This window comes from Chrysemys picta, chromosome 3, assembly GCF_011386835.1.
Source record: "Chrysemys picta bellii isolate R12L10 chromosome 3, ASM1138683v2, whole genome shotgun sequence".
Taxonomy (NCBI): domain Eukaryota; kingdom Metazoa; phylum Chordata; order Testudines; family Emydidae; genus Chrysemys; species Chrysemys picta.
The window spans coordinates 146,508,207-146,532,672 of NC_088793.1; the positions used below are offsets into that span (position 1 = coordinate 146,508,207).

A 24,466-nucleotide genomic window follows, 5' to 3' on the forward strand; every position below is an offset into this window, starting at 1 on the left:
ACAGAGAGACCAAAGCAATAGGAAGCTGAGCCTGAAGGGCAAGAGCGAGATACTGTGAAGTGGTACCTGAAGTACCATTTACCTGTTGACGTTTTCATGAACTACTGTTGTGTATGTTCATAGAGGGCCTGATCCTGATTTTACTGGGATCTGAGGGGCCTTAACACCTCTCAGGACTTTGCAGGATCAGGCCCATAGTTTTGTGCACTTGTATTCCTATGATTCCTTTGCCTCCAATACATTTTTTATCTTTTCCTTCATTTGTTAGTCACCTGCAAAAAGTTGGATCCCGTTTTACTTTTACTTTTTTTTTAAACCGTCCACTGGGAGACATAACTGAGTAAGAGATGGGTGCTTGCCTCTTTATGATATTGGGTCAGATTTGTCTCTATCATAACTCCACTGGCTTCAGTTACACCAGGGTTAAAGTTGGCCCATGATGTTGACTTTGTAATTGAGTGGCATTGCATACTGCAATGTTAGAGCCCTAAACTCTGGTCATGGGTTAACATTTATTTGTAGCTTCACCTGCTTTTCGTTTAGTGAGTGTACAGCTTTAACATGGTGGTGTCACATCAGCTTTTAAAACTTCAGTAGACTAGATAGCTCAATGTATCCTAAAACTCCTTGGGCAAAATCCTGGCCCCATTGTAACCTTTGGGAGTTTTGCCATTGGCTTCAGTGAAGTCAGGGGTTGTAACCCCTTCTTGGAGTCATACTATGAATTTTTTTTCAACATCTAGATACTATTCAGATTGGTACCATATAAATAACTAAGATAATCTGATAACATTTTCACAAAGGAATCTATTATTCTACCCTAATAGAAAAGTATTACAATAGCTGAAATATATTGGTCAATAAGTCAATGAGAATAGTTTATCACGAGGGGAGAGAAAAGCTAAGATTTGCTGCCGGGGGGTGGGGGACAGTCAGGGGACAGGGAACAGGGGAGTTGGATGGGGCAAGAGTCCTGGGGGGGCCATAAGGGCGAGAAGCAGTGGGATAGGGAGTGGGGGCTGGGCCACACCTGGCGGTTCAGGGAGGCACAGCCTCCCCTAACTGGCCCTCCATACAATTTTGGAAACCCGATGTGGCCCTCAGGCCAAAAAGTTTGCCCGCCCCTGATCTAACCCAATGTATCTAAAACTATTTAGAATACCCATTTGAGTTCTAGTGCTCTCACTGATGCCAGTAGTAATTGCTGAGTGTTCTGTACTTTAAACGTCAGGCCACTTATTTTAGGTGCTTAAAATATGAATTTAGGAGCCCACTTATTAAAATCTTGGCTCTTATGCGTTTCAGTATAAAAACAAACATACTGTGAGCTAGAAAGTCAGTTGCTTGTACAAGGTGAAAACAAATAAAGAGCTGTGTGGTAACTAAAATGTCACAAAGTGAGTATTGCTATACTGGTGCATGTCACATTTTCCCCCATATTAATGTGGTATAGGAGACTGTGACAAAATGAGAAACGGCTTGAAGCATGGGAGGCTAAATTCAGAGGTGATGTGTAAATTAGATTTATTTATACACCCTTATTAACGTGCAAGGAAATCAACCCTGGCGTGACTTAAAAGCTGAGGAGAGAACAAGGTGTAAATTAAAAGAGGGGGTAGCTTAATCTCACTTCAGAGTCTTACACTGTTGGTCTGTGCCATGCTCCCTTCCCCTCTGACTCTCGACATTTGAGCTACACCAGTTTAGGGTATGTATACAGTGCCCTGCAGTTTGGATTATTTGGGGTGAATAGCAATGTGCACCAAAGTGCTGCACTGAACATTCCAGACAAACTTAAAGGTCCCCAGTTCTCACTAACGTAATTTTCTTCAAACAGGACTCCATTAGTACAAACTAAGGACTTTTAAGTTTGCGCCCTCAGTGTCCACACAGGGAAATTACAGCATGGAACTTTGGTTCACACTGATATCCACATATCCCCTTAATCCGAACTGCAGGGCAGTGCAGACATGCCCTTAGTCTCCCGTTGACTGAGTGGGCCAAATTCATAGGTGATTTGTATAAAGTTTCTTTAAAACTGATGCAGGTAGCCAGGCAGCAGCAGAACTGGGAAAGGTTCTAGGAAAAGCTCTACAGAAAGGAAGAGTAGCTCTAAGAATAATAGTGTTCTCCCCCCGCCATTCCCCTCCTCCCCTAAGAGTATTACTGGAAAAAGATAATTTTGAAAGGAGGCTGGGAAGGCTTAATTTAATGCTGGGATAGTAATACCTGCTGCACAATCTCTCCAATATTGATGTGACTTCACATTCCCTTTACTCTTATAACATGGATTAACGTCTGACTGTAGGCAACTGTTGAATTCCTTAAAAGGACTGACGATAATGCATCAGTACTTTGCTAATCTACCACATATTTAATACAACAGCATATTAACCACATTTGATGCCAGAGTTTTTTGTTTTCTCTCTATTTTTAGCTTTAACAGTTACTTAACTAACCTGTTCTGAGACTATGCAAATAACTGGAAAGTCCCTATCATTTTTAGTCTAGCGAAGCAAAGTGACAAATACCTAAAAATCTAATGGAAAGTCAGTCACCCTCAAAAACTCTCGCTCGGTGAAGTTTCTTTTACAAAACAGAAAATTTATAACTCTTTATTTATCAAAATGATTTATAAATAAATCAAGAATGATAATTAAAATTAAGAGCTACTTTCCATTATAAAGGGAGTTGTAGGGTATTTTCCCCCCCAGCAGTTTTGCTTATCTTTCACTGAAACGCTGTATAACTAATCAGTAACTGTGTGATGTATTGAGAAATACATAGTAATTGTATATCCTTAAATGATTTACTAGTATTTGAATGTATTGAGTAACTAATCCCAACCTCTAAAATCTTTTATGACTAGACAATATTTAGTCCTACATTGTACTTGCATGTTAAGTTTATTAATCTAAACAAATCTGCTCATTAAAGGCCAAATCTCTATTGGTGTAAATGGGTACAATTAAATATTAATTATAAAAATTGCAACCTGCAATGTTGGTACACTTTCCCTCCCCAAACATACACCCTCCCTTATTACCCTATCTCCAAATGGCAAAACTTCTCTTGGCTTCAAAGGGAGCAGGACAAGGTCCTTACATTTCAAACTACTAACTTTCATTCGCAACCTGATCTACTAAATATCATTGGCTTTAATGAAGTTTTGCCTGTTTATATGAGCAGAGAATTTGGATGTACATGTACTTGGGTAAATAACTACATGAACAAAACGTATTACAACAGTTCTATAAAAGAGTTCTGTGTAGCTCGAAACCTTGTCTCTCTCACCAGCAGAAATTGGTCCAATAAAAGATGTTACCACACCCACCTTATCTCTTTAACGGTTACATCATAGTACATTTATTGTCTCTGGGGCAAATGCTGCACCCCCACTCACCCACCAATATGGGCATGCAAGACTCAGAAGGCAATGCACCAGTAAAATTAATGAAGCTGAATGAGTGGAAGACTCTTCAACTGGAGTGTGTGATCCTACTAAATGTTACGTGTATGAAATTAATCCAAATATCTCTAATGTGCCCTATTTATTCTCAAATGTGAACAATGGGTAAAAATTTTCACTAGAGCCTAAGTCCCATTTTCATTGTGACTGAGGCTCCTAAGTGACTTAGGCCTTCTGAAAATTTTATCCAGTATCTGTTGTTATTAATGTGTCCGCTGAAGTTCTCCCAAAATGAAGTTGAGCTCTGGGTCAGGATTTTGAAATTTAGCTATCACTTGTTTAAACGTATGAAGCCACTTGCACCAGTCTTTTTCAGAATAATTTTTCCTCATAAATCTTGAGTCAAAGAGAATTCTGTAAACAGCACCTCTTCAAATCTTTGAACAAAACAATCCTGATTTTGCAAGGTAGATGATAACATCAAATCATATCAGAATTACTCCAGAATCTACTAATATGATCATAGGAAACATGTAATGTAATGTTGTCTCCTGCCTCTTGCATACTCCAAGCCATTAGTGTTGATGATTTCTTTCCTTTATAGTTTAGAGTGGGTAAGACATTGTGTACGACATTGTTAGAGCTGAGTGAAAGCTGCTAAAGTAATTCACAAACATTTGTTTCCATTTTTAGCAATTTTTTTTTACTGTATTTGTGCCCTTTTTCTCATTTGCACAGCAAATCCACTAGCCTGGAGGACTATTGGGTTGACTACGTCCATCCAGGAGGGTCTGGGAATGGAGCTGAGGGAGAAGGCACTCATTCAGATACATGAAGATCTAAGGCCACATAAGCAGGGAGTGCCTGTGGTATTCATAGTTAGCAGAGTAGGAACTGGAGACATGAGTTGAAGTGACTGGATTGGTTGGGAATGAAATACTGTATTTGAGGACTCTGCTGGTCCACAGAAGGAAGGAGCTTCTCCTTTGGCTTGCATCTGGTTGTGTACCTCATGAGATAGGGTCTATGCTGGTGATTCAAGTGTCCTCAGTCTCCAGGGTTTCTCTTGAGTTATTGAGCACTGGGACTTCCTCCTTTGTTACAACTTGGCATTATCTCTGCAGAGCAGCAGCAATAGTGCACCTGCTTCTGATGCAAGGGACCATCCCAGATCATTGCTGCTCACAAGCAGTGGATGGGGTATAGTGCCCTGCTCTTGGCGGTAACCATCACTGGATTGGAGCAGTTAGCAGCATTGATCCTATTACACTTCTGCTCTGCTGAGTCCTGTGGGTTTGGGCCTGCCAGGAAGGAAAAGGAAGAAAAGATAGCGGAAGCAGGAACACAGAAGGGAAAGATTGCTACTGCCTCTCTGCCACCCCCCCCCCACCCCAAAAAAAGTCCTAGGACTTCCCAGCAGAGAGCGTAATGTGATCTGCTTGTATTAGGTGCAGAAGAATGGAGTTTGTGATGCAGTTAACAGACTTTATATGGGCGTGGGGGAGTAAGATGGCACCAAAGCTCTTCACAAGTGAGCAAGCTGCCTCTGTGGGCCTGGATGGGCTCAGTCAACACATTCATCCTCCAGAGTAGCAGATTTCCTCTTATAAGAAGTCTAATTTATGGTAAGACAAAACTGACAGGTTTGACTATTGATGTCTGTCCTTGAAAACAAGTTTTCTGGCAGAAGTTTTTTGTCGTGACGCTATAGAATATGGGCAGACGGTGAATTTTGAATTTGTAATGACAGGTATTTGCACCAGCAGCGTGAGGCTGAGTTTTATGTTCATCCAGTCAGGGAATAGAAATGGACCATGAGACTTACATATCCAATCAAAGCAGCTTGAGTTTTGAACTGCCTGTATCCAGTGCTCACTGCAAATAGGTTCAGGAGATTCGTGGGCTGAAATATGTTAAATAAAAGATTTGTAAAATAACATTGAACCAAAACCACTCTGTGATATGTTTGCAAGCAATTTGTGAGGTAAAAATATCCAAGGTGAACAAAAAGGTTTGTTTCAAATAGTTTGCCAAGTTCTAATCAGCACGGTTTAAAATGTTACCTCTGTTTATGTTCAAATACATGCCCAAGATGTTTGTTTCCTTCTTGCATCTCTCATATACACTGGATTCTTTTTCCAGGATTGTTGATTGCTGAGCTGCTGACAATGAAGTGTTTGTGGCAGGGTAATTCTTTGCACATGTTTTCATCCTTTGACAATGGTCAAAATGTAGGCCTGCCACATTTTGTAACGTGTTGTAACATACTGCAGCTGGGGACTGTACTAGTTCATATCCTCTGCTAACTAGTACAGAGGGCGACTTGTAACACATTAGCTAGTGAGTTACAATATCTCCATCAAAAATAGTATTATTGCATATCAGTGCACCTCCACACAAAGCCTCCCTACATACGCTGAGTGCCAAATGGCAAAACTCCCATTGACTTCTGTAGGAGCAAAAGGAGTCCCTTATTTTAATCTACTAAGTTTGCTATCATTTCCAACCTGATCGAATAAATACCACTGTTTTCCTTCCTGCTTATTTACAGCTTTCCCTGGACCTTTACCACACAGAAGATGATATTTACAAGCTCTCATTGGTGCTAGAACCAAGGAATTCTAAATCAGTAAGTAACTTTTATTGAATTTTGAAGGGGATACAGTTGCATATCAATTTTAGAATATTTACAATAGCAGTAATGAGATTATACCAGGGGTCAGCAACCCACAGCACGCGTGCCAAACATGGCACGCGAGCAGATTTTGAGTGGCACGCTGCCTGCCCGGTGAGAGGAGGCGGAGGGGCCGGAAAACGCCACGCTGGGGGAAGAAGCGGGGGAGGAGGGAAGCTTGGCTGCCGCAGGACCAAGCTTCTGCTTCCTGCCCCGGCAGGGGAGAGCGGTGGGGGGAGGGTCCCGGCCCCCCACCCACTCAGTCCCCCACACACACACCTCTCTCCCCTGTGGGGGCAGGAGGCAAAAGCTTGGTCCTGCAGCAGCCAAGCTTCCCCCCTCCCCCGCTTCTTCGCACAGCGTGGTGCATTCCGGCCCCTCCCCTTCCCTGCTGGCGATGGCCCTTGCAAGCGGGAGGGGGAAGGGGAGCGGAGCAGAGCCGAGCGGCAGCGTGCTCGCTGCTCCGTAGAGCAGGCAGAGAGAGGTAGGGATGGGCCTGGGGGAAGGGGGTGGAACAGGGCATATCCCTCCCAGCTCCCTGCCATGAGCCGCTCAGGGCAGGGGGCTGGGAGCACTCCCACGAGCCGAGCACTCCCACACACACCCCAGCCCTCTGCCCTGACCTCCCCCCAACACCCAGCCTTCTGCCCTGCACCCCCACACACACCCAGCCCTCTGCCCTGACCTCCCCCCAACACCCAGCCTTCTGCCCTGCACCTCCACACACACCCATCCCTCTGCCCTGACCTCACCCCAACACCCAGCCTTCTGCCCTGCACCCCCACACACCCCCAGCCCTCTGTCCTGACCTCCCCCCAACGCCCAGCCTTCTGCCCTGCACCTCCACACACACCCCAGCCCTCTGCCCTGACCTCCCCCCAGCCCTCTGCCCTGCACTCCTCACACACACCCCAGCCCTCTGCCCTGACCTCCCCCCAACACCCAGCCTTCTGCCCTACACCCCAACATCCCCCAGCCCTCTGCCCTGCACCCCCCACACACACCCCAGCCCCCTGCCCTGACGTCCCCCGACACCCAGCCTTCTGCCCTGCACCCCCACACACACCCCAGCCCTCTGCCCTGACCTCCCCCCAACACCTAGCCTTCTACCCTACACCCCAACACCCCCCAGCCCTCTGCCCTGCACCCCCCACACACACCCCAGCCCCCTGCCCTGACCTCCCCCGACACCCAGCCTTCTGCCCTGCACCCCCACACACCCCCAGCCCTCTGCCCTGACCTCCCCCCAACACCCAGCCTTCTGCCCTGCACCCCCACACACCCCCAGCCCTCTGCCCTGACCTCCCCCCAACACCCAGCCTTCTGCCCTGCACCCCCACACACCCCCAGCCCTCTGTCCTGACCTCCCCCCAACACCCAGCCTTCTGTCCTGCACCTCCACACACATCCCAGCCCTCTGCCCTGAACTCCCCCACAGCCAGCCTTCTGCCCTGCACCTCCACACCCCCCAGCCGTCTGCCCTGACCTCGAGTCCCCCCAACATCCAGCCTTCTGCCCTGCACCCCTACACACACACAGCCCTCTGCCCTGACCCCTGAACCCCCCCCCCACACACAGCCTTCTGTCCTGCACCCCCACACCCGCCAGCCTTCTGCCCTGACCCCTGAATCCCCCCACACCACCAGCCTTCTGCCCTGAACCCCCCACATCCCTCTGCCCTGACCTCTGAAACCCCCCCCACACACCCAGTCTTCTGCCCTGCACCCTCTGCCCTGACCCCTGAACCCCCCCTCCCCTCCCAGGTCTGGGGTCCCTGCTGCCGGCCCCTTGCCAGCCGGCGTCCCAGCCACAGGCCCCGCTCAGCAGGGCCGGCTCTAGGATTTTTGCCACTCCAAGCAGAAACAATTTTGGCCGCCCCCCCGCCCCCGTTTTTTTCTTACCCCACCCCTGCCTCAGCTCCGCCCCTTCCCCAAATCCCCAGCCCTGCCTCCTCCCCCCAGGCTCTCAAGCCTAGGAGGGAGGGGGAGAAGCGGCGTGCGCGCCGCGGCCACTCAGGATCTCCCCCTCCCTCCCAGGTTCTCAAACCTGGGAGGGAGGGGGAGCAGCGGCACGCGAATCAGCTGTTTCCCACGCCACGGCCGCTCGGGATCTCCCCCTCCCTCCCAGGTTTGAAAGCTGGGGGAAGAAGCGGGGGAGGAGGGAAGCTTGGCTGCCGCAGGACCAAGCTTCTGCTTCCTGCCCCGGCAGGGGAGAGCGGTGGGGGGAGGGTCCCGGCCCCCCACCCACTCAGTCCCCCACACACACACCTCTCTCCCCTGTGGGGGCAGGAGGCAAAAGCTTGGTCCTGCAGCAGCCAAGGTTCCCCCTCCCCCGCTTCTTCGCACAGCGTGGTGCATTCCGGCCCCTCCCCTTCCCTGCTGGCGATGGCCCTTGCAAGCGGGAGGGGGAAGGGGAGCGGAGCAGAGCCGAGCGGCAGCGTGCTCGCTGCTCCGTAGAGCAGGCAGAGAGAGGTAGGGATGGGCCTGGGGGAAGGGGGTGGAACAGGGCATATCCCTCCCAGCTCCCTGCCATGAGCCGCTCAGGGCAGGGGGCTGGGAGCACTCCCACGAGCCGAGCACTCCCACACACACCCCAGCCCTCTGCCCTGACCTCCCCCCAACACCCAGCCTTCTGCCCTGCACCCCCACACACACCCAGCCCTCTGCCCTGACCTCCCCCCAATACCCAGCCTTCTGCCCTGCACCCCCACACACCCCCAGCCCTCTGTCCTGACCTCCCCCCAACACCCAGCCTTCTGTCCTGCACCTCCACACACATCCCAGCCCTCTGCCCTGAACTCCCCCACAGCCAGCCTTCTGCCCTGCACCTCCACACCCCCCCAGCCGTCTGCCCTGACCTCGAGTCCCCCCAACATCCAGCCTTCTGCCCTGCACCCCTACACACACACAGCCCTCTGCCCTGACCCCTGAACCCCCCCCCACACACAGCCTTCTGTCCTGCACCCCCACACCCGCCAGCCTTCTGCCCTGACCCCTGAATCCCCCCACACCCCCAGCCTTCTGCCCTGAACCACCCACATCCCTCTGCCCTGACCTCTGAAACCCCCCCACACACACCCAGTCTTCTGCCCTGCACCCTCTGCCCTGACCCCTGAACCCCCCCTCCCCTCCCAGGTCTGGGGTCCCTGCTGCCGGCCCCTTGCCAGCCGGCGTCCCAGCCACAGGCCCCGCTCAGCAGGGCCGGCTCTAGGATTTTTGCCACTCCAAGCAGAAACAATTTTGGCCGCCCCCCCGCCCCCGTTTTTTTCTTACCCCACCCCTGCCTCAGCTCCGCCCCTTCCCCAAATCCCCAGCCCTGCCTCCTCCCCCCAGGCTCTCAAGCCTAGGAGGGAGGGGGAGAAGCGGCGTGCGCGCCGCGGCCACTCAGGATCTCCCCCTCCCTCCCAGGTTCTCAAACCTGGGAGGGAGGGGGAGCAGCGGCACGCGAATCAGCTGTTTCCCACGCCACGGCCGCTCGGGATCTCCCCCTCCCTCCCAGGTTTGAAAGCCTGGGAGGGAGGGCGAGCAGCGGCGTGCGAGTGGCAGCAGCGGAGGTGAACTAGGGTGGCCGGGGCACATTTTTAGGGGCGGCATTCTGGCGCCAGCCATGCCGCCCCTAAAAATGTGCCGCCCCAAGCACCAGCTTGTTTTGCTGGTGCCTAGAGCCGGCCCTGCCGCTCAGCCCGCTGCCGGTCTAGGTGAACAGAACCCCAGGCTGGCAGCGAGCTGAGCAGGCTGGCGGTGTAAGATCAGCATTTTAATTTAATTTTAAATGACGCTTCTTAAACATTTTGAAAACCTTGTTTACTTTACATACAACAATAGTTTAGTTATATAATATAGACTTATAGAGAGAAACCTTCTAAAAAACATTAACATGTATTACCAGCATGCGAAACCTTAAATTAAAGTGAATAAATGAAGACTCAGCACACCACTTCTGAAAGGTTGCCTACCCCTGGATTATACCCTTAAATGCCTGGGAATTAGAGGAAAATACACCCATTGGTGTTTGCCTGGTTCAAGTTTAATTAAAGCCTTTTTCGTGTGTGTTTTATTATGAAGGTGGTCACTCGTAGTTTTTATATGCATTTGTAAATGGGATAAATTAGAAGCTGCTTGTAAAATGTCCCAGATTTAATCTCTAATGGCTTTTAACCAAGCCTCAACAGGTTGCAAGAAATTTAGTGGTGTTTTATATTAAGACACCATTTACAATTTTACTATTAACTAAATATTTTTCATGGGTCCCTTACTCTGATTTTTGGATGACAATGATTGATAACATTTTGTTTAAAAAAAAATTAGTTCAAAGATTGGTCTGCTGTTAATGATTTGGTATTTTATATCACATCACATTTTCTAACTTTGTTTATACAAACATCAACTATATATTGCACTCTCAAACATGGTTCATAATAATGTAAATCATATTACAGTAGGAATATGTTTCAACATCTGTATTTTTCCTGTGCTTTAAAAGAACACATTAGAGTGGACCCTGAGAAACTGGTGCATTTTTATTGTGCTTTAAGAAGAATAGAATGTGGCTGAATCTAGTAAATGTTTAATCTGTATTAATGGACTCTTAATTTAAATTTATTACTATTTGGCCTCCAGTAAAAATCTTAAAACTCCAAAAAAGTCCACTTTCAGTTTATTAATTCCAATATTGTTTTACTAATCCAGGGCCCAGTCCTGCACATGTCTCAACTCTAAAATCAATGGAAATTGAGGGAACCCAGGCACCTTCTAGGAGATGTTTAGCAGATTGCAGGACTGGGTCCCAAAACTTCTAAGATGATTCTATGTAAATCCAGTCTTTTCAAAGTTTGCCTGCATTTTGTAGGTTTTAAAAGCTTTGCAAGCCCAAGTACATTGTTTCCCTGTCCGTAGCAAATCATTTTGGGGGATTAATCCAGTTTCTTGATATAATCATAGTGGTGGGCCCATGAATAAGAACTGTTACTGCGGACGGTGTGCTGTAAGGTCATCTTTGCTCTGGTCAAATGTAGAACAAAATAAACCTTTTTCTAAAAATACCTGATAATGGGGACATCTCCTCTGACTATTTCAACAGGCTTTCAAATTTAATTCACTCTCAATTCCTGGAATTAAGTTAATGCTTCTTTGTTCTTCATGGTTTGTAGGGCATGATTTGGTAGTAAAAACTCATGTTTATTTGATCATTAATCAAGCTATCTCCCTCATCCCTTGTCTCCTCTGAACCTCCTCTGAACCTTATATGCCACCATTGCCAGCAACAACTGCAACACTGAATTGCTATGGCAATGTGGCAGGAAGTAGTGATGGACCATTACTATGAACAAATTAAATAAACATCTCGCTGCTTTATTCTCCAGTCTCTTTTTAAAATAAATATATAAATAATGTTTGTTTGTTTTTTCCAAATACTGCAGGGAGCAGTCCTGTCACCTTAGCAATACCATGAATGATCAGGGACTTCTATATAAGTAATCAATGAATAATCAGTGTCACTCAGCATTTGCAACAGAGTACCAAAAAATGCTATAGCAATTTTCATTTGATGGCAATGTACCAATAATAATATACTGTTATAATCCCAAATTTAGAAAAGAGGGGTAACATTTTCAAAAGCACCTAAGGGCTGGCCTACACTAAAACATTTGTTGCCATTTTAACTATACCAGTATAGTTAAAAAGTAGCAAAACCCTGTAGTGTGGATGCAGTTATAACAGTATAAAAGCTCTGATACTGTATACATTATTCTGGTTTGGGAAGCAAAGTCAGTTCTACCAGTTACGGCATCTTGATACCAGTAGAACTGTATCTACACTAGGGCTTTTACTGGTATAACGATGTTGGCAACAACAACAACAACAAAAAAATCACACCCTTAACTGACATAGTCCTATTGGTAAAACTTAATTATAAACCGGCCCTTAGTCTCATTTTCAAAAGGGACTTAGGCTCTTAAATCAATTAAATTACTTAAGAGTTACTTAAGAAAAGGTAAAACAGACATTAGAGTGAATCATAAAAACTATGATCAGATGCAGTGTTTCTGATACGTCAATAAATTTAATTAGCTAATTTCTGGACACTGTACATTAATTTTTTTTACCGCAGCTATTCTTTCAAATAGATTTGGTTATTCAAATCTATATATGAAATAGGAAAAAATCTTTTTCCACTTAGCTATAATTATTTTGAGGGACTAGGTTTGATAAAATATCCATCCACATTCTTATATTTGTAAGAGTGATGTTACTGAGTTGGGGCAGGCCAAAAATGTAAAAATAAAAAAGATTTCAAATCAAATAAGCATTTGTAATGGCAATGTTTTGTTCCATATCTAAGCCCAACAGTATAATGTGGTTGCTATCAATTACTCATCCATCTAATAATTTTATAGATAATGCATTTTATCCAGGCTCCAGCCAAAGATGTCTTGGCCTTGCCAATTTGCTTTCAGGAAATTTGCAATGAAATATGTAAAATGGTTAATAGACAGCACTAGAAAGAACAGCATTCTGCTAGTGTATCCTTTAAACTGGGCTCAAATTATATTTTAATTGTAACTGTATACAAAATTTTAAATTGACAAGTGTGTACAGAATAGCTGAGCCACTGCACAATCTTGTTTATATTGCCCTTTTCAAACCTCTTTTCCCCTCCACCCCTCTGCCCCCAAAACATACCTAATTTCTTCTCACCTTCCCCCTGCCCCTCCCCCCCCCCAAAAAAAGAATAGAGGCTGGCTTAAAAATTAACAGCTTTAAAAATGTTTGGAGTTCTCTTTATTTATCTTCTGGTTTGAGCAGTTAGGGTTCACTCCATTTATTAGGTTAAAAGCTGATTCTCTTGCATAACTCCATGAGCTGGGATGTTAAGAAAATATCATGTGGGATAGCAACAATGGACCTATAAGGCAGGAGTTCTTTGGTTTGTTCATTATCTCCAAACCTCCATATTGTCTCCATCAATAGTCATGTACCAGTAAGATGCCAAACTTGCAGGCCAATCCTGCAAGATGCTAAGTGCCCCCAAGCTCTCTTGGACTTCCTGCCAGCTATCTGGGTTTTCCCCACAGACTATAGGTTTTCAGACCCTCTTGTAGGTTTGCAGGGGATTCCCTGTCAGACTAGGGATTTTCCCTTCTGAGAGGCTCTCTTTCCCCATTACCCCACCTCCAAGGGAAGGGCAGCCAATTGGACCTGCTGTGCATGCTGGGTGGCTGCCTAATCTTTCAGCATGTGTCACAAGCAGCGCTCTCTCCCAGCAGAAGCTGGAGCACTCCTATGAACGGAGAGTTACAGCTGGTCTGGAAATTGTGATGAAACAACTTTTTTTTTTTTGTCTGAAAAGCTAATTCATCAAAATCAGAACTTTTTGTGGTAATGTAATGTAGCTTTTTGTGGTAAAGTGTCAACAACACTTCATCATCAGGAAATTGTTTCTCAGGTCCAGGATGGAATTTCTGGTCAAAACAAGAGAGACACCATCCCAGTCCCTTCCCTGAATAACCAATAGCCTGTGGTTAAAGCACTCAACTGCTACATGAGGAAACCCAGGTTCAAGTCCCTACTCTGCCTGATTTAGAGCTGGGACTTAAATCTGGATCTTCCACTTCACAGTTGAGTGCCATAACCACCAAGCTATTGGCTATTCGGGGGTCTCTCTCGCTCTCTCTCTCTCTTCAGCTTGAAAAGGTTTTATCCTCATTCAAAACAGGAACATTTTCAGAATACCAAATTTTCATAGGATGGGAAGAGCACCACCCATTCAACTCCACTGAGAGATACTGTGAGGTACTAAATGCCTTCTATATGCTGAGGTCTGCAGGAGTTGAGAGCTCTTTGTACCTCACAGGATCATTCCCTGCTACAGCAATGGTTTCCAGACACCCTAGCATCACTCTGCTATGCTCTGGTGTTTTAGGGTTATTACTGAAGGATGTTTTTTATTTTAAAGGGAAGGGACAGGTCAAAGAGTGACCAGAACAATAAGAATGCAGTAATATACCTAGACTCTCATTCAGAGTAGTTATAAGCTTAGTGTGTTAATTTTAAAAGACTGTGTACACTGCTACCTTGATATAACCCGATATAACACGAATTCGGATATAACACGGTAAAGCAGTGCTCCAGCGGGGCGGGGCTGCTCACTCTGGTGGATCAAAGCAAGTTCAATATAACGCGGTTTCACCTATAATGCGGTAAGATTTTTTGGCTCCCGAGGACAGTGTTATATTGAGGTAGAGGTGTACTTCAAAAATGTGGAACTTGCAATTGCAGGGGTGCACCAAACTGCTCCTCTGAGACATGAACTCTAGCAAAGAAAGTCCCTCCGTGTTAGTCTTGGGATAAAAAAAAAAAACAGTTTGAGCACGATAGATTTGGAGAATCATTTGTCACATTATTTTCTTGTTTGAATTAACTTGAGCTCTCTGGACTTGTGGGTAAAGAGATTTCTCCTTCTCAAACTTGACTCCACAGTCTCATTGTAGGAATTATATACCTAGGTTTGCAGCTACAGAAACTACAAGAGCAGTGAGGGGGAATGTGTACGTGTCCCTCAACAGGGGCGGCTCTATGTTTTTTGCCGCCCCAAGCACGGCAGTCAGGCTGGTCACGTGGATTCGGTGGCGTTTCTGCGGGTGATCTGCCGGTCCCGCGCCCACCCGCCACCCAATTGCCACCAAAGCCGCAGGACCGGCAGACCTGCCGCAGGACCGGCAGACCTGCCGCAGGCATGCCGCCGAAGGCTGCCTGACTGACGCCCTCACAGCAATTGGCACGCCACCCCCCGCGGCTTGCCGCCCCAGGTACGCACTTGCTGCGCTGGTGCCTGGAGCAGCTCCTGTCCCTCAACTCCTAACAGCTTTGGGCCAACGGTATAACTAATCCACCCCACTGATACACCCAGGTCCTCTCTTCCTTCCAAACACAGCTACATAGGAACCTATACCCCTTTTTTTCCCCTCTCGATGGCAATGTCTAAAATCCTTTTATTATATGTAGCTATATTGAGAGTTTTTAAAACACAAATTCTAAACACTGCCTAAGTTTTAGATAGTTTAACATGCTCTGCCTCAAGTCACATGAGCCGGTATCCTTCTACCGGGTAGCCTGACAACCTGTGAGACTCGAATTCAGTGCTTGCCAAAATTACTCAAGCACCTTTTGAGCCTTTGGGCTCTTGATCTCTCTTCAGTGTCTCACTGAAGATTTCTTTCCTGGTTGCCATCGCCTCATCCTGGTGTCTCAGAGTTGCAGGCATTAACAAACAAGTCCACCTTACAGCATTTTTCATAAGGATAAGGCTATTTTGAGGCCTCCCTTGACATTTATAACCAAGGCTGTCTCAGATCTTTCACTTGAACAAGTCCATCTTGTCTTTTTTCTTCCCTAAACCACATAGTCACTCAGGGTGAGTCAGATTGTACTCTAGGTATCACATGTAGAGCTGGGTATATGTTTTTCTTTTTAATTTGCCAAATAATGCAGCTTTGGTCAAGCCAAAACTATTTGTGACATTGACACAAATTCGTGAATAGTTCTGGCAAAATAATTTTTTGGAACTTAAGCACTATTCACAAAACAGGAGGGAGGTTTTAGGGCACTCACCTAGGAGATGACAGGCCCAAGTTCAAGTCCCTGCTCCAATGACTATTTAATTAGTCATCACTAGCAGCACTCCCCACCACCAAACTCCCCCTCCGCTTTCAGTACCCAGAAACTAAACAAAATGAGATGTTTTGTTGTGGGTCAAATAAAATGTTTCATTTGACCCAAAATGAAGTTTGTCATCAATTTTTTTTATTCAAAATTTTGCACAATTGTCGGTTTGGGTCAAACTGAATTTTTTTTCCAACTTTTCAGAACTGCCAACGAACTGAAAAATCAGTTATTCACCCAACTCAAGTCACATGAGCTGTCAGCTACTGTTTAGACAAGAACATGCTATTCTGAAAATCAAATAGGCTGGCTGGCGCCTTTGGAGAGAAATCCAAAGGTTAGTCCCTCTGCTCAAAGGCTGTCTGAATGGATTAGGCTGAGTCCACAGTCCTCTTATGACCTCCCTAAAGTCCCTGTGCCAGGAAGACTTATGACTTGTTCCACTAGGATTGGCAGCTTCCCAACCAGGCAGTCATAACATGCCTTTATCAGAAGTTGGTAGGGCACCTATGTGGAACTCTGTCAATGCTTTCATAAACCACTATTCTCTTGACACTACACCAAGCATAAATGTTAATTTCAGGAGGGCACTGCTTCAGTCACTGTTGAACAAGCAGCGCTCCTTGTCCCACCTCCTCGGGGAGGACAATGCTAGTTGTCTCCAAGTGGTGTGATTCTGTGGAGGCAACCTCAGTAAGGAGAAAAGGAAGTTACTTACCTTGTGTAACTCCTGTTCTCTGATTGTCTTGTCTCTACAGTACCACACTGACCTTCCCTCCGCCCCTCTATTTTGGATCCTGGTTACTGTTGAAGCACCTGGAGGTAGAAAGAAACCAGAGACAGTTAGCAGGGAAAGGCTATTCATGCATGCACCCTCAATTGTCACTGCTCCTGGAGGTTTGGTGGCTCCATGCTTAGGCTTAGGACTCCAACAGTATGGGGGCAATACAGTCTGAGAACTGGAGTTGTGTGAGGTAAGGAACTCCCCTCTTCCTTGAGACCTTACTGGACATCTTACCAAACAGGTTTTTCACAGCCTTGATGATCTGATAATTTGTCATTCTGGACTGCAGTGTTACTTTAGCAATGAACTTTTTTTTATCATTAAAATTTGAAAAATACTGTTTTCTAATTTCTGTCAGCAACCTACCTCCCCAACGACCCCTAACAAGCCAGTAGTGCCACTGGAGTGGGCATCTGGAGTGCTACCAAAGCCTGACCCAACCATCATTAACAAGCACATAAGAAAGCTAGTGGATGTAAGTATTTGAGAGATTATATTATTCAAAGGGGACAGCAACTTTGCCTTTCCTGAGATTTCCAAGAGCAAGATGAATTTCTATTTTATAGTAACTTGTGATCTTCATGTTTGTACTGTCAGACTTTAACTTTACTCTGAAAAATCAAAGATCAGGTCAGCAACCCAGTATCCGTATGCCAGAGCATAAACTTTCAGAAGAGTTTGAAGTCAGGCTTCCCTTTTTATGGGTTCTATTTGTAAAATGAGGTGCAAATGGATTTTGGCAGGCACCAGTGCAACTGCAAGACTTTCTGAAACCTCCCCCAAGTGCAGGGCTGGTTCCAGGCACCAGCTTAACAAGCAGGTGCTTGGGGCAGCCAAGGGAGAAGGGTGGCACCTGCGGCAATTCGGGGGTGGCAGGTCCCTCACTCCCTCTAGGAGCAAAGGACCTACCGCTGAACTGCCGCCGCCGATCGCGGCTTTTTTTTTTGCTTGGGGCGGCAGAAATGCTGGAGCCGGCACTGCCCAAGTGCTACAGTACCTTATGTTTGCCCTGACTTGCTGGCAAACCTCATGATTCTTGGCATCAGTGTGTTAATGCAACTTTTTGACAGCTTAAAAATCAAGCAAGTCAAATTTGTACTTCAGAACCAAAAGGGCAGAATTTATTTTTATTTTATTTTATTTTTTTGTTCAGGATCTGACAAACTTAGTCTAAATTCCCTGCCTCTCAATGAGCCATCTTGAGAGAGAAGCCATGCCTAGTTTAGCAGCATTTGGTAGCCTGAGCATTGTATTGGTGCCATCAGCAAGGTTTCGAAACATCAGGAAAACAATTTTCTACTATAAACCTCAACTCCATTCTATTCTGGACCACAAGGCCAATAGATTTTTTGTTTTTTATGACTTGGTTACCATTAATCATTGGCTAAGATTAGCTCACATGATCCTGTGATATCAGACCACCATAAGCCTGTGCTAATTGCAGCTGCAGCACAGTTAGGACCATCTCTTGCTCTCATTGAAGTCAATGGGAGTTTTGCCATTTATTTAAATGGGAACAGGAGCAGGGCCTTTGAGTGCAAAGATCTGGGCTGCATTAATCCTAGAGATGAGCTATAACTAGACCTTGGTGGTTCAGATAAAATGGGAGCTGGATCTGAACAGTCCTGCGTTGTTTTTTGTTTTGTTTTGTTTTGTTTTTTGGGGGGGTTTTTTGGATTTGCAAAATAAAAACTACAAGGCAATCTATGACCCATTTCTGATTTAGACTGTCGTTGAGTGTCTAGAGCATATTGTGCATGCTGAAGGTAGCATAGTCAGTCTCTGTCTCCCACTTTAGAGGCTGATATCAGACATGTGGGCATAATTAGGTTGAGAATTGTGCTCTGGAGCTAACGGACCAAATTCGGAAGGGCTATGTAAGGTGGAACAAATAATTTTTTCACTAATTTAGATTCCTTTAGAACTACCTACATTTGCTCCACTGAAGTGTAACGGACTCTTAATGGGCTAATTTGCATACTGAGGAGCCAGAAGAAGACCTACATTAAAGTTAAAAAATCCCAAAACAAACTAGCACTCTATGGAAAGTAGGAGGTTTCTACTTTCCATAGAGTGCTAGTTTGTTTTGGGATTTCTTAAGGCCAGAAGACACCATCAGATCAGCTAGTCTGTCCTCCTGTACAACACAAGCTATTGAATTTCACTCAGTTTACTACTCTAATGAGCCCAATTACTTGCATTAGTGTCTGGATGGCTTTCTGGAAGATACACTTTAGTCAGTCTTGATTTGAAGACATCAAGAAATGGAGAATCCCCCACTTCCCTTCGTAGTTAGTTCAATGAGTATTCACCCTCATTGTTAAAAACGCGTGCCTTATTTCTAATTTGAATTTGGCTTTAGCTTCCAGCCATTGGTTCTTGTCATGACCCGCTACACTAAATCAAAGAGCCCTTTAGTACCTGGGATTTTCTCCCCATTAAGGTATTTATACACTGTAATCAAATCACCTCTTTTCTTTTTGATAAACTATATATTGAGCTCTTTAAGTCTGTCACTCAAGTCATTTCTCCAACTGTCAAATCATTTTTGTGGCTCCTTTCTGCACCTCTCCAATTTTCCCATACCCTCTTTACAGTGTGAACACCGAAACCAAATGTGCAATATTCTAAGTGTTGGTCTCACCAAGGTAATATAGAGAGAAAAAAAATCCATTATTTCCTTGCTTATACCCCCTAAGGATTGCATTTGCCCTTTCTGCCAAATCATCACACTGGGAGTATATCTTGAGTTGCTTGTCCACTACGACCCCTAAATCCTTTTCAGAGTCAGAAACTTTCCATGCTCTAATAAATTTGTTAGTCTCTAAGGTGCCACAAGTACTCCTGTTCTTCTTTTTCCACCATAGTTTCCCATTCCTTGTTCCTAGACACGTGACCTTGCATTTGGCTGTATTAAAATACATTTTGTTGGAATGGAACCACTTTGCCAAGCAATCCAGATTGCTCTGTATGACTGTACTGCCCTCATCCTTATTTAACATTCCACCAATTTTGTATCATCTGCAAATTTTTTCAGCAGTGATCTTATATCTACTTCCAGATTATCGATGACAATGTTGAATAGCATAATTTGATCATTTCCCATTGACAGCTAATTTTTTTAATCCGTCAGTTATCTAGTTCCTAATCCATTTAGTGTGTGTTCTGTTGATATTGTATAGTGCTAACATTTTAATGAGAATATCATGCAGTATTAAGTCAAATGCCTTTCAAAAATCTGAATATACATAAATCTACAGAGTTGTGTTACCAACCACATCTGTAACCGCATCAAAAAATGAAATCAGATGGTTTGACAAGATCTATTTTTCCATAAAACTATTTTGACTTTGACATACACCTTTTTCCCAGTTTTATGGCATGTGACTTCGAATTCCTTATGCTTCTGTACAGTGGGAATGCAAATAGCTACAAAGAAATTAAATGAGTGTGGCAGGGGGAGGGTTTTGCTTACACTACCTCATGCAACCTTGTGAATTTGAGACACTATCTGTGTTTACATTAGGTGGTATGTCATAGACTGAGTGTGTGTGTTTGAATGCAGGGGATCTGGATGTCAAGGTATTTATAAATAAAGTAGATTTATGAAGTACAGTAACTCCTCACTTAAAGTCGTCCCGGTTAACATAGTTCCGTTGCTGATCAATTAGAGAACATGCTTGTTTAAAGTTGCACAATGCTCCCTGTGGCGGGGCAAAGACTCATTGGCACAGCGCCTCCTACTGGTCGTCCTGGGAATTAGCTCTTCCAGCCCAGATTGAGCTGGCCACAGCTGTGGCTGCTTCCTCTCTCAGTGTAGCTTGGCTGTTTTTAACTCTTTTTTCCACCCACAGCCCTCTCCAGGGCTGCTTTCAACCCCTGTTCTGTGGGAGTGGGGCAGCCACCCCACTACACTACCTTATAATATTGTTTGACAGCTGCCTGCTTTGTCCACTGCTAGAGCAGCAAGCTGGAGCTAGCTGGTGGGGGCTTGGAACCAGGGTGGCCCGGCAGCCCCCCATCAGCTCCCTGCTCCCCTAAGTTCCCTGTGCTGCAGCCGCCCAGCAGGCTATCAATTGCCGGGCAGTTCAGCTGTCCCTCCCCCCACTGCCATGTGCTGCTCCTGCCCTCTGCCTTGGAGCTGCTCCCAGGAGCCTTCTGCTTGCTGTGCAGGGGGGGATAATGTCAAAGTGTTCCCCTCCCCCCTGCTCCTGCCCCCTGCTTACCCCATCTCCATAGAGTGGGGCGGGGGACATGACAGGGCTTGGGACAGAGGGAGCTTGTTAGCAGCAGCTGCTGTCTCAACTTGCTGATCTACGTAAAAAGGCAATGTACTTAGAGTGGGGTCAGTGTACTTAAAGGGGCAATGTGTATCTCTCTCTTTCACACACACAGGGTGTGTGCCTCTGTCTCTGTCTGCCATGCTGTCTCCGCTCTCTCCATTCGTGCTGCCTTGTAGAGTGTGAGGCTACATTAACAACAATGTGTTAACCCTTGAGGGCTCAGTCTCATCATTTAGCAGTAAGGCGTTCCCTGGGAAATATCCCACCCTCTTCCACCCTCTGACTTCACCACCTCAACTAAGCTACACAATCATCATTGCTGTGTACAGTATTAAATTGTTTGTTTAAAACTTATACTGTGTGTTAAAACTTAAACTGTATATATATATATATATATATATATATATATATATACAGTTTTTTGTCTGGTGGAAAAAATTTCCCTGGATCCTAACCCTCCCCCCCACATTTACATTAATTCTTATGGGGAAATTGGATTCGCTTAACATCATTTCACTTAAAGTCGCATTTTTCAGGAACATAACTACAACATTAAGCGAGGAGTTACTTTATTATATTGGAGAGGAGAGGAACAGCTTTGGTCATAAACTTATAAAATGTAATCAAGAAAATCTGTAATACGGAAAAGAAAGTGTTTTATGGGTGCGTGGTGTTTTACCAAGTACGTGATGCAGGATGAAAAGGGTTACGTTGTATGGTGCAAGAGGGGAATGATTTGACAGCATGTGTGAATAAAAGTGAGTAGGATTATTGTACGTGTGGTGGGAGCACAGCAGGATGTACATTAGGTTACTATTGAGGGCAAGTTTTCTTTGAGGAACTGGCCTTTTCCCTACAGTCTAACAGATCTGAACATGAAAGAACCAGGTACTAATAGCAGGCATTGGATTAAATTAACCAGTTCAGCAGTATCTGATAGGGTTGGAAATTTAACTCATGTAACTGCAAAACTGAAGTGCTGTTTGGAGTCATAAATGTGCATTGACTGGATTTTATTTTGCCATTGTGTTGTCAGTGAGACAGACAATCACTTCCTTCATCTTTCAGTCTGTTTTTAGGAACTATGATCATGACCATGATGGCTATATCTCTCAAGAAGACTTTGAAAGTATAGCTGCCAACTTTCCTTTCCTGGACTCCTTTTGTGTATTGGACAAAGACCAGTAAGTTTTTATTTTTCTTTAATTTCTTTCTTTGTTTCACTGGATTTTTAAGTTAAAGAACACATAATGCCTCCCAGACCTCCAAACTTCTTATATATCTGGCTTTTCACCTAGAAACTGGAAGAGCAATGATGATTAATCTTTTACCTTTTGTTATTTTTTTTAATTATTATTATTTAGCATTTATATTGCAGAAGTTCCTAGGAGCCCTCCAGTTCAGGGTCCAATTGTGCTTACATTTAGACAATCCCTGCCCCAAGGAGCTTATAGTCAAAACGATGTGATATATCAGATGGATAAAACAAAGAAGCAGGCAGGTAGGGGCAGGGGAGATGGGGGGTAACAAATAGTACAGAATGTGCACAATTCTTAGCCAGTTGGGAGTGGTTATCATAATTATCTAAATTTGATTTGGCAGTTTACACAAGCAGGTGACACCGATTAGCTAATTAAACCATTTAGAACATGTAAAAGAAGAATAGAAAATGGTACTGAAAATATCAGAGTGATGTGGTGTAAGGCTTTCCTGTTTAATTAGGCCTCTGAAAATATTAACATCTTGGTGAGGTGTGGATTTAACCCTCAATACTACAAAGCATGTCAGCATGTGAGATGTGCCATTGCTGGATCTGGACCTTGGTGTACGACTCTAAGGTCTCCATTTGAGTGATTAACATTTATTAGATGTGACTGGGGATTTTTTTAATGGAATGCAAGATACCCAGATCCTAGGCAATGAGCACCCTACAAACAGCTATCTTATAATCATTTGTCTTCATGTGTAGTACCTTGTACACTTTTTCAGTTGCTTCCTCTTAAAGATGTAGCTAAGAGTGAAAAGATCCACAATAGAGCTAGTCAGAATATGAACTGGAAGGGTTTTTTGATTGATTATTTATTTGTTTTTTCCTCTGATGAAATATGCTTGGGTTTTTGTTTTGGAGGGAGGTTTGAAATTTTGTAAAATTGCTCCAGAGTTTACAGAAAATTCTCAAAACTTTTCAACATTTTTTATTACTATCATCTGTCAATTTTTCACAAATACAAAGGCCACTTTTATATTTTTGAAGGAAAGAGACACAACCTCCATGTAGTTAACGATGTCCAGCCAATCAGAACCAAATTCTAAAAGGCAGGTCCCATCCAGGTACACAGCTACAGGCAAACATACAGTGTGGCTTCATGTGCTGGGGCATAGCCTCCTACCATGCTTGTTTGCCATCCTTGTTACTTAGTAAGAGTAGCCTGGACCTGTTGACTTAAACCAAGATGTATCTGTCGCGGCGTGTGGGGGACTCAGGGCCCTGTACCCCCGGCTCCCTGCGATTCATCATGACTCTCAGCCAGCCAGTAAAGCAGAAGGTTTATTTAGATGACAGGAACACAGTCCAAGACAGGTCTTGCAGGCACAGACAACAGGATCCCCCTCAGTTAGGTCCATCTTGGGGTCCCTGGGCACCCCAGCCCCCTTGGAGGTCAGAGCCCCGTCTGCCTCCCAGCCATATCACCAACCAGCTCCTGAAAAAACTCTCTCTTCAGTGACCCCTCCCACAGCCTTTGTTCAGTTTCCTGGGCAAAGGTGTCACCTGGCCTCTAACCCCTTCCTGGGTTCTCATGTTATATGCTCAGGTATTCTCCATCGGTCAGTCTCCCATCCCCCCATGCAGACTATCCAAGCCACACTCCCCTGTCAGCATTCCAAGACCACAGTAAGAACAGTCCCATTTCGTCACAGTAGCCTTTTCTCCAGATCTTCCTGGGAGCAGATCAGGGCCAGGACATCAGAGTTACTCTAACTTGTCCTGGTAGAGCATCTCATGAAACCCAGTGATTCTACAAGCTAGGATCCCCAAGGGTGTTCAATGTTTGGGTGAGTTTGGGCCACTAGAGCTAAAGGCCTGACTCTTTCTATATCAAAATTATACAAACCATCTGCTTTGCACAGCTGCTCTAAAATATTTTCAGTTGGTGAAATAGAAGTCATGTCTCTCAGCCTAAAGAACATACATGGCACACCGTGTGACTGCTGCATGAACAATTACATCAGAATAATCACCTTGCCTGTTCTGAAGGTCTGGTATCTGATATGACCAGCCAGAACAACACTCTAGTTACACAAGAGAATCTTCCTGAATCACTGTGCACTGGTGTGGTATTGTAGGGAAATGAAGACATGGAAGTTATCTTGCTGGGCTTTAGAGTGACACTTCAAGGAGATTAATGGGAGATGGCTTTTTTTTTATTTTTTTGCGGGGGGCACAGAGGAAGAGGAAAACATCAAGTATTTATTAAGGGGAGACAGCAATCATTGGAAGAAGGGTAGGAGGCTTTTTGGGCCTAACAAGTTTTGACAGTATCCTTGTAAGTATAATAAGTATATTAATTTGGATGATCACAAAAGTACTGCTAAATCAGTTCATATGATATGAATGCTTTAAAATCAGAATGAAAGATAGAGAACAGAGCATTA

The 24,466-nt window shown here is 44.9% G+C and overlaps 1 protein-coding gene across 5 annotated transcripts in view; it reads left to right on the top strand.

The window, feature by feature from the left end:
- RASGRP3 (RAS guanyl releasing protein 3) overlaps positions 1-24,466 on the top strand; it is a 101,109-nt gene that overhangs the window by 64,568 nt on the left and 12,075 nt on the right. For 4 of the 5 annotated variants that reach the window (XM_005296278.5, XM_065589219.1, XM_005296277.5 and 1 more), the window contains 3 exons: positions 5,961-6,038; positions 16,888-17,004; positions 21,881-21,996. In XM_005296278.5, coding sequence (XP_005296335.2) covers positions 5,961-6,038; positions 16,888-17,004; positions 21,881-21,996 — 311 coding nt within the window. The remainder of the gene's footprint in view (positions 1-5,960; positions 6,039-16,887; positions 17,005-21,880; positions 21,997-24,466) is intronic. The other variant, XM_042848439.2, reaches the window with a different exon arrangement.